Source organism: Antrostomus carolinensis, unplaced genomic scaffold (assembly GCF_000700745.2).
Source record: "Antrostomus carolinensis isolate BGI_N321 unplaced genomic scaffold, ASM70074v2 scaffold12246, whole genome shotgun sequence".
NCBI classification, from domain to species: Eukaryota; Metazoa; Chordata; class Aves; order Caprimulgiformes; family Caprimulgidae; genus Antrostomus; species Antrostomus carolinensis.
Genome location: NW_010319819.1, coordinates 34,644 through 45,099, shown reverse-complemented (window position 1 = coordinate 45,099; position 10,456 = coordinate 34,644). Strand labels below are relative to the sequence as shown.

Below are 10,456 nucleotides of genomic sequence, written 5' to 3'. Positions count from 1 at the left end.
GCTCGGGGGGAGGTGTGGGGCTGGGGGAGAGCCGGCTGGGCTCGCAGGAATAACCCGTGTTAAAGAGCGTGAAAGGCCGGTGAGCTTCGTGTGTCGCCTTCTCGGCGATGTCGGTGTCACAGCGGCGGGGTTCCACCTGGCCTACAAATCGAGGATTTGGTAAAACTCCCTCAGTTTTGTGACTGTAGCTCCCGTGGAAAGTTGCTTTAACTTCTCCAAATTTGCTGGTGCTAATCTGGATGCTCTTCCAGGTGGGTCATCACTAGGAGATGTCCTTTTGCTTTTTCATCAAATAACTAGATAGTAATAATCATACACACAACTAACAGAAAGAACCAGGAGTGTGTGACTGAGGTTTGGATACTTAAACATCATAAAGAACTTCCAGAGTGTCTTTTGGGTATTGCTGTGCACTCTTCAGTGCATCCATAAGCAAGTACCAAATACCATTTAAAAAAAATATATAATTAAATGGTAAAACTGGTTATACTGTAATAATGCATATGTCTCAGCAGAATGTGACACTCCAGCATTAAAACTTTTGCACTTTTAAATCAGAAGCATAGGATTACATATCAAGTATCATCAAGTATGACAAATAAAAGATTACACCTGGGTGCATTAGACACACAAAAGATGTTATCTAAATAAAGCTTCTTAAAACTGGTCAGACTTGCTTTCCATGATGCAGTCAGCTTTTCTTATCATAAGTAAAAAGGTCTGGAGCAAATTCATCTCTAAGTACGAAGTGCTCAAAACAGGCGTAGGTTAAAGTTTGGGGAAGAGTGAAAGGATATTCTTGAAAGGATCTTGGTGAAATTTTATTCTCTAATAAAAACCTATATGTGTAAAGGAAAAAAAAAAACAAACCCCACAGTAATTCATGATAGGAATAAAGCCAGGAGGTTTAAAATGTCTTAGGTTTGGGGTTTTTTTTAATTTTTATTTTTTATAACTGTGTCTACAGAGTGCTACTTCCAAGTACTATAATTATTGCACATGCTTTTCTTGCACCATGGCTGCTACACTTTAACACTTTTAAATATTCTAATGATCTAATAATACTTGATGCAGTCCTTGTACCTTAATATTAGAGAAATGCTAATTATGGTAGTGAAACTACAGGTTAGGATTAAAAAGTCAGCAGAAGTATTAAGGGTTATTTGTTAATCTTATGGTTTGTAAAAATGTTATGCTGTGGTTAAGGTATGAAGCTTATTGAAGACCTGAGAACTTTCTTGGCCCCGTTGATCAGTTCTTTAAGAATATTGCGATACATCAGTGTTAAAATAATCAAATGTAGAGTATTGCAGCTGAAACGTGAACACTTGGGGGTTATTGTGCATCTTTCAGTATTTTTTTGACTGGACAAATACTCCTCCAGTGAGGCTGGTGCTACTTCCAGAGTATTGTGTTCAGCGTTGCCTTTGTGTACAGATTTTGCCATAAATATTGTCTTGGCGGTTGGCGAGAGGCTGGAGAACCAGCCCTGCTCCAGCGCAGCAGAGCTCAGACAGGTAGTTATGCTGACAGTGGTGACATTTAAGGTGTCTTCCAATATTCGACTGGGCTTGAGCTAATAGAGAGAGGTGAGCTTGGCAGTGTGCTGCTGTGGGAGCCTGGTTCTGAGGTCACACTCATCTAGCCCACAGAGCACAGGATGGTGGATGTCCAACTGAAATAGCTCTGTGATCGTAACATCTGAAGGCAACTGTTTGCAACAGTCCTTCTTTAAATTGTATTTTCCTCAAGCCCATACATGAACTACTTACCTAACAGGGTCTGCGTAAAACTCTTTCAGTTGTACTCTGATTCAAATGAGACATCATGTTTGTTACATCCGTGTTGCATTTGGCTAGCAGCGTTTGAAAATTCACTTACACCAAAACCAGTTTCTTCAAGTTCTGTATGAAGTTCCCAAATTATGTTAACCAACACTTGTTACTGTCATAACGCTTCATATTCTTCTCAGGGATGTGGAGTACTTTTCACTTGTTGGAATTCTACATTCGCATGGTCTGGGGATTTAATAAAGATTTATTTTATGTTGAAATGAATTTTGGATTCGTTTGGATTCTTTTTGCTTAAATTTTATAGAATTAATTATAGCCCATAGTATTTACTGTAACTTCACGTTGGCAATCCCATAGATCTCAGCCTCACTGGCACTACAGTCAACAGTATTACTGTGAAATCCTCCTGTGTTTTGAAGACTTAACTTACTTGTTGTAGCATAGGAGGAGAAATTAGAGGAACAGTTCTCTCTGAGGAATCTGCTTGCTGACTAAAGTGAGGATTATGTTATTAGAAATAAGTGCATTGTCAGTGAAGTAACGCTCGTGTTGACAAAGTAAAAACAGTTGGCAGGGGAAGGATGTGATCTTGAAGTTAGGAAACAGATTTTAATTCTTTAAGGCATAAAAACAACATGAACTTTTGGAAGAAATTTAGAATTGAATTATTTTGCCCCTTTTCACGCTGGTGGTCTTTGAAGTGCTAAGGATTACATTCAGGACTGTCCTCTGCGCTGTTCCTGTCTGTCCTTATACTCCTGTGACAGTGTCACTTGTGAGGCAATTCTGTGACTCTGGGAAATCCTTAAGAATAGGTAGGAAAGGTCAATGTCGTGCAGTTTAAGCTTAAAATATTAAGTGAGCTTCTTTCCTCCTAAATACAGGATTAGAAAGTATTTTTATGATAATAAAAATAGGTGCAGAGGTGTTGATTATAATAACCAATATAGATTATTAAAATATGATTGCAGTCTACAAAGAATCAGTACATGTTAATGTTTTATTGACCAAGCTGAATGAAATGAAAAAATACTTAGAATTGGATGAAATACACTAATTTTGCAATTTTCTGCCTGTTTAATAGTCTTGCATTTGAAAGGAAAAGTGTAATTGACTTAAGTGCATGTTGTTTGAAATACATCAATATTGTGGATTGCATAAATGCAACCTCATAGTCACATATTTATTTTTGAAATAAATACTTCAGAAACCGGTTGCTTAATTAGCTGACGGTGACAAGGAAGACAAGGCTGGAATAACAAAGTGACTGGAAATTAAACTATTCTGCTAGAAAACTGGGCTGCATTGAAAGTTGCTGCCTTCCAAAAGGCATGGTCATGAGTTGAGCTTTGCTGCTGTCGTCCATAATCTGTTGCCCGTGCCAATTGAAATAAATACATCTTTGATTTTGGCCAATGGTTTCAATCCGTCCTCTTAAGCGTGTTCTGAGCCTGCTCTGTCAAAGGCCACTGAATTTTGTCAGTGTTAGGAGTTGCATAACTCCTTTGTGAGTAATTACTGGCAGTGACGTGGATGACTCAGCTACCTAGTTTTGTGCATCTCTGAAAATCTCCACAATTAGGTGGTGTTAAGAAAAGAAAGTAACAGTATTGCCTGTAATACTCAACTCAAATTAAGTGCCTTCAGCCATTGCAACAGCGTACAGTTTTTATAAAGACTTAGGAGAACAAGCAGCTTTAAAAAAAAAAAAAATAAAGTAAGCACATTAATAGTCTTAAATGAATAACAATGAGTGTCTTTATGCATTGAAAAGTGCTGCAAGATAGTAATAATAATAATAATAATTCTGTTTTGGTATACCACTTTTGAAGATAATTTTGGAAATCTGCTGTGGTATTCTGTGTCTCTAAAAGGAGCAGGGGGTTTGTTCAAGGTATCTCACCTTGGTTCCTGCAGCATAGCTTTGGAGAGACTTCTCAGTAACTCTAAACCAGAATAATGTTATGATTTGTTAGCTCGTAATAAACAGAAATTTAATATTACATAGATGTACTTCTTATTTCAAATTTTATTCTTAACGTAATAATGTTGGTTTGGTCAATTTTAAAGCTTACCCTTTTCCAGTATTTGCTAATCTGCCATTAGACATGATTTCCAGAGTGGCTCCTTTATGCCCTTTGATGATGGAGTTACAATCATCTCCCAGACAGGCAGCAGTGAAAAGATCTCGGGTCCTTCCCCAGCTCAGTGAGCCCTGTGTTTGTGGTTAGGCTTGTGTCTTGTCATAGCTGTGACTAGTCTGAGACACACGTTATTCTCCCCTGATCTCTGATAATGGGAAGGATCAAAATGTTCCCTTAAAATCAGTAATTATATGTTGCTGAAGGTTTGTTATCCTGCCTGAATGTGATTTATCTGCCACAGGAAAAGAAATTTGCAACTTTCCCTAGGAATTGATGATGCGTTTAGGTTTTGGGCTTTTTTTGGTTGGTTGGTTGTTGGGGTTTGTTTTTGGGGTTTTTTTTTTTGAGGTAGTTGGCTTTATCTTCCTCTTTCACTTGGTATATTTAAAAAGACTGTGAGTGAGTTACTCAATTTGTTCCTTTTGTGAGAGGAGCTGAGGGACTGAGCTAGCACAGGGTTTGTGCAGGCGGTGAGCGGATGAGAAGACAATTCAACGTGAACCTGCAGAGTCTCACGTGGGCACTGCTGTCAGCAGGACATCCTTCCTCTGGCCACATTGTGGTCAGGTGGGACTCAGCTTTAGTTGGTGTAACTGTGTCAGGTAACTCCAATAACACTGCTGCATCTCCCAGTTTGTGGGGCTGCTGCTGTACTGGGAGAAACTGTTCCTTCCCAAAACCCTGAGAGCCCAGGTAGTCAAGAGTGCTGTGTCCAGCTCGGGCACCAGCTTGGGCAATAACAATATCTACTCTTTAAAAGAAAAAAAAAAAAATGCATGGAGAAAAATTGTGGGTGTTTCCTAGGAAGAGCAGATGCCTTTAAGCTTCAGTTTTGTTCATGGTGACTTTTAGACATTTAAAATAAAAATAAAATAAAACCCCTCACCTGTTTGTGTGCAAAACCCCCAAATTTCTCAAACCTATCTCAGAAAATAAGATTCAGTAGGCCAATGTGTTGCTAATGAAATTAATGATGCAAACTCTCTGCAGATGTAATTCAAAATAAATGAGGAACAAATGTGGTCTTCTTAACAAGATTTTTTTTTTCCAAAGGATATTTTTTCCAAAGTCTTTTCAAAATAATTGGGGTTTCCAGTGTAAGCTTCCACTCTTTAACATTCTGAAATAAGTATTTGAAGTAATGCTTTTGTATGTGGGGAAGCAAACTGGTTTGTCTCGTGTTCATTGGGAAGAATTGAGATGTGTAGGTCTGGTGACTGTACCTGCAGTAACTGAGCAAATTAAGCGCAGTGAAGGAGGAACCGTGGAGGATGCGGAAGCTTTTGTCGATCCGCATGTAGAATTTTACCTGTTTGAAGCCAGGCACGATAATATGTGAGTGGTGATGAATAACTCTTTCTACTTCTAATAATAGTATGATTGTAAAATTCCCAGTTCTGTTTTTTTTTAAATAAAATTTCTAATTTTGTTTGAATGCCTAAATTAAGATATGTAAAAACAGGTCAGAATGAAGGAGCTTTGAATCCTCTGCAATTTCTCCTTGTAGGTGGGCTTTTCTGCTGACCGTTTGTCTAACTTCTTTTGGCCAAAACCTATAGACCCACCAAACCATAAGGCATTTACCATGTAAACTGTTAAAACATCCTTCATATGAGGGAGAAGATAGTTCTAATCTTTAGTAACACTGGGATTCCTTTCTTCTGCTGTAATTATCAGAGGAAAATCATGTGCAATAGTTGTTAAGGTTTTTACCAGCCCACAAAAGCCCTTTGGATGTTCTCCCGAGGTAACAGGGTAGAGTCCCAGCTGGTCATGGGATCCATTGCAGCTATTTAAATCAGAAGGCAGATTGCACTGTGTTACCTCGGAGGCAGTTTGTCATTGCAGGATTGGGTCTCTTACCCTGCACCTCTGGAAAAGTAAGTTTCTTACCTGCCAGGTTGTCTGACCTTAACTTTGTTCACATCTCTTTTTATATAGTGGCTTTGTTTATTTTTGTACTGATCAACAACATGGATTACATTCTCTAACTTGAAATTTTTTTATTTGGAGAGCGTTGACACTGTTTGCCTAAAAGTCTGAGTTTAGTTTGTGTTTTAATGAAAGTTAATATTTAAAATGTTTGGTTAGTTGTAGGACTTTAGCAGTACTGCACAGCAAAATGAGTCAAAGAGGAAAGAATCTCCTTCAGAATAATGGTACTTTCACCTGTTGCTAATTAAATTAATGATGCAAACTCTCTGCAGATGTATCTCTGCACATATCTTAGAGATATGTGTTTTGTAATTCTCAATAATAAATTAAATTTGTGTGTTCATAGGTATTTATAAGTAATGACTTAAAAGTTAACATAGTTCTGTATATGTTTGTGCATAAATATTAATGATTAAATCACTGAAAGGGGTCCCAGTTGGCTGTGGAAGCAGAATTTTGTATTTGGTTTCAGTAAAGGTGGGAATTAAGTATTAATTTTTCTTTTTTGCCTAATATGAGAGACAGTGGGAACTTCTAGTTACTGAAACTTGGCCAGTATCTATAACTGTATAGAACAGTAATGATTTGATTTTTGTAATTGATTTTTTTTTAACTGAATAACTAGCAAACTACTAGTTCTTTAAAACTACTTGACTTTGGGTTGCAGTCCAACAGGTTTGTTAGTATTTGGTTTTTTAATGGATAGTGACCAGCGTTCACAAACAAATAGGACAGAAGTGTAGTTGTGTCTATGAGGCAATAAAAGTAGATTCATGCACTTGAACATAGAATTATTTGGACTAAAAATTGGCAGACATCCCAGTCTTTGTAGTTATAGAGAGACTGGACAGGAGGGGGAAAAAAAAAAAGCCCATGAGCAACAATGAAGGGGAAAAGTGTACGATAGGAAATTGTTAATTAAGATGACACTTGATTACCTGCCATAAAAACCCAATAACTTACTATATTTGATTTGCCAGAAGCTGAAAGCATGCCTACATGGCATGCTCAGGAACTATGTAGATCAAATCGTATGCTGATTTTTGGTTCACAACCCCGTTCCAGCAGTGGTAGCTTTCTTTATCTGATTGCCTGGAATTAAGCTACTATTTTCAGTGTATCTGCAGTTCCTCTGGCTAGCGGTATTGGTTCCAGAGCTTAAATTTAAATAAAAAAACCTTGGAAAAAGTTGACCATATTTAAAGAAAGAAAAAGTGAAATGCACATTAAATTAACTTCAAATTAAAGTCGGTGAGTGAGAGATTGTATCATATTTCTAAGCACCTGGAGTGGAAATCCATTTTCTTACTAGGTCCAAATAATTCTTTTGGACAACTTCAGTGGGCCTCACAATAATTCAGACTTGAGTGTAATCTGGTGTTATTGTAAAATCACATGGCAATGAATTGTCCAAAATGAGGTGGGAGTTCATATCTGGTCTGAACTTTGGCATTATTTCATGATATATCCATTTCATTCATACAATAACAAGTATAGTGAGTGTCCCATCCCTCCCAGTATCTAATTTGGAAAAAATACTTATTTTTTAAAAATAAGTTATGTAGCAAATTAGTTAGTAACATTGGTTTCTGTAGCATATGTGAGGTTTCTGAATCCGGGATAATAGGTTAGTGATTTTTGGCCTTGAGAAATTAGAGTGGCAATATATGGTGTATATGAATGATTAATGTCTGTTGAATATGCCAGCACCAGGTTAAATGGATGGTTTATCATTTAATGTGAAGAGTGTGTGTGTAGTAAACTGTGGGTAAAATAAATAGAAACTTAGGGAACAGTGAAAGTAACCAAGGCCTCATGCTGCTTTCCCTTGATAACTTTTTTTTTTCCAAAAATGTAGTCCAAAAATAAGTGCCAGTATCTTGATACAAAAATTGGAGATTTAATTTTATCAAAATCATTAATTTAAGACTTAGCTCTTAAAAGCTCTACTTGAAATCAAGAGTCCTAGAAGCAGCAGTGGAAGTGGTTGGGTTTGCTCAGGTGACGTGATTGTGGTGGTATAAACCTGTCCCTTCAGCCCGACCCGTTTGTCGAGTGTTTAAATAGGGGCATGGTCTCTGTGGCATTTCAAGATTCCTTGTAGTCTTGTGTTTTACCAGTTCACACACAGATAATAGTACCATGTTGCTATATCTTAGGCCTGTATTTTAGATAAATTCAGAAGTACAAGGTTAAAAATAGTCATTACCTGGTTCGAGAACTTAAATGCTTCAAACTTTACTTTCAGGAAAAAAGTAGTTTGATTTTTCCTTATGTTACTTCTAGTTAGTATTTTGTGGTGTGAGATCTATGCCACATGAAGGTAGTGATGCTTAACAATTAACATATAAATAAGTTATCAATTATCACTAGCAAAATCCATCATTGGCTTCACCCATTTTGTAGGTATTTCCAGTTTTTAATTAATGCTTTACATGTTGAAACAGAGCATGTCCTTTGTATTTCTTGGGGTTTTTTTTTCCTATTTCAGTTGTTAAAAAGCATTGAATCTTTTGTTACTTAAGGAGAGCTGAAACTAAATAACTTTATCTATAAATTAATTATTTTTTTTTACTGTGACTGTTTGCTTGATATCTTTGTTTGAAGTGTGTGGAGAGGGGTAGGCAAATCCTAGTAAGCATTGTGCTCATTTAAGGGCATGTCATTTATTTGCCTCTGGCCAGATACATACCATACTTTTTTTCCTCTTAAAGGTATTATTTTTGAAATTGATCCCCAAATATTTTAATATACAGATCTACAGTTTCTAAAGGATTTCATTAAAGTTTGGTTATTCTATTTGCTGGATATTTAAATAACTTCTGATGCAAGCAAATTTTTAGAGGAATCTACTTTTTTTAAGGAAATAGGTAATTATTTTTGTACATAAGAATTCTGTGGTATGTAGTCTCCATTCTACCTGGTCTTGCACTTCTCCCTCTTGCCCTAAAAAGACTTGAAATAACATTTGAATCTTTTTTGCTTAAACTGCAAATTCATTTTCAGCAGCAGATTTTAGGATTTTACGTTTCCTAAAAGCATCTGCAATGTAAATTTTGTGCATAACGGAAGAATTTTACATTAGTCTCATCTTGTATGGGTGGTATCTGTAGCTTGTAAAGGAATTTTAAATTAATAGAAATTAAATAACTATAGAATGGTATTTACAAAGGGATAAGCTACATGATACATAAGGGAGATGCTAAATGTGACTACTAAGCAGTAGTATTTATTTGAAACTATGGTTTGAAATTAGAACAACAAGACCACCAGTTCTCATTTGTGTGCTCTGAAAGGTAAATTGGTCAGATTATGAACTCTGCTTATTTGAAATTGTTAGGTCTTAATGTTGGTTTTTTGTCTGTTTTTTTGTTTGTTTGTTTTTTTTTCCCCTTCTGCATTCCCCTTCCTTCCCCTCTCCAGCTAAATGGCCTTAAAATGGCAGATGAGCCTATGGAAGAAGGTGAACCATATTCCTACCATGTAAGTATATTTGATAGATATTCAGTTTAGACACTCATTAGCATGAGTGCCTTTTGAAGCAAAATTTATGCATTCCCTGCTCTTTAATAACTTTTGAACCTATCATTTTATTTGACTAGATCTGAAGAGGTTCTGAGTCTTAAAGGTGATTTTGAAAATTAATACCTGGGTAGGGGCCATTAGTGCCTTGTTTGGGAAAGTTTGCTGCATGAGGCAGTGCTTTATGGAAAACAGGTTCTGTGTGCTGGAGAGAGCATTTACAGATCCCTCAACCTCAGGAAATGCTCAGTCCAACCTTGAACCTTTTGTACACCAGGTGCTTAATGTTGCTCTTATTACTCTGTCATCTGTTCTTCCTTGGTATTTTTTAATGTAGTTGCTGTGCGTTCATCTGGAAGGTACTTAATTCCTGCTATTTTAGGACAGAATTAATTTTTACACCAGTATGTTAATTTGACTTTTATGTAGAAATATCCCAGATAAACTCTATTGAGCATGATTTTTGTCCTGTCCTTTGATGCTGAAGATCAGTGTTCTGTGTGCTGGCTAAATCTGGGACTAAACTTCAGGCTAATTCTCTGTGTGGTGAAATTGGCCATCACTTTTCAACAAGCACATCCATGTATTTTTTGAACAAGACCATGGAAGACGCTATCAAGTGGATCTTACGCAAGCTGTAACCACTGCTTTGTGTTGCAACAATAGCTTTTTACGTAAGGGATTTGGAAAATAAACTCTTGGGGATAGAAATGTGGTGCTTGGACGTTTCCTGGTGTGGAGTAAGTAAATAAACCATCGGTGTCCCGGTCATCTTACATGTAGCAAAGAAAGATGAGCAGTGGGTTGTCTCAGTCTCTCACTGTACTTGAAGCAGAAGGATGTTGCTGAGCTTGTTTGTTAGGTGCTTGGAGCTACATACCAGTCAAGCTGTAACGAAGTAAGATGGCACGAAGCCATAACTGATTGCGGCGTTTCTTTTAGGGCTTTGTCTCCTGTTGAACCTGCTGGGAATAGTTCCCCCTTGTGCAAGGCGACTCAGTGGGAGCTGGTACCTGAGCCCTGGCAGAGATTTGCTGCTCAAGCAGCAGAGCACAAAATCAG

The 10,456-nt window shown here is 37.1% G+C and overlaps 1 protein-coding gene across 1 annotated transcript in view; it reads left to right on the top strand.

Annotated features, from left to right (window-relative positions):
- The first annotated feature begins 8,298 nt into the window (after positions 1-8,298).
- The window catches only part of LOC104518671 (ribosomal protein S6 kinase alpha-6), a 28,363-nt gene continuing 26,205 nt past the window's right edge, over positions 8,299-10,456 (top strand). Inside the window, exons 1-2 of the mRNA XM_010169400.2 lie at positions 8,299-8,343; positions 9,296-9,355. Coding sequence (XP_010167702.2) covers positions 8,299-8,343; positions 9,296-9,355 — 105 coding nt within the window. The remainder of the gene's footprint in view (positions 8,344-9,295; positions 9,356-10,456) is intronic.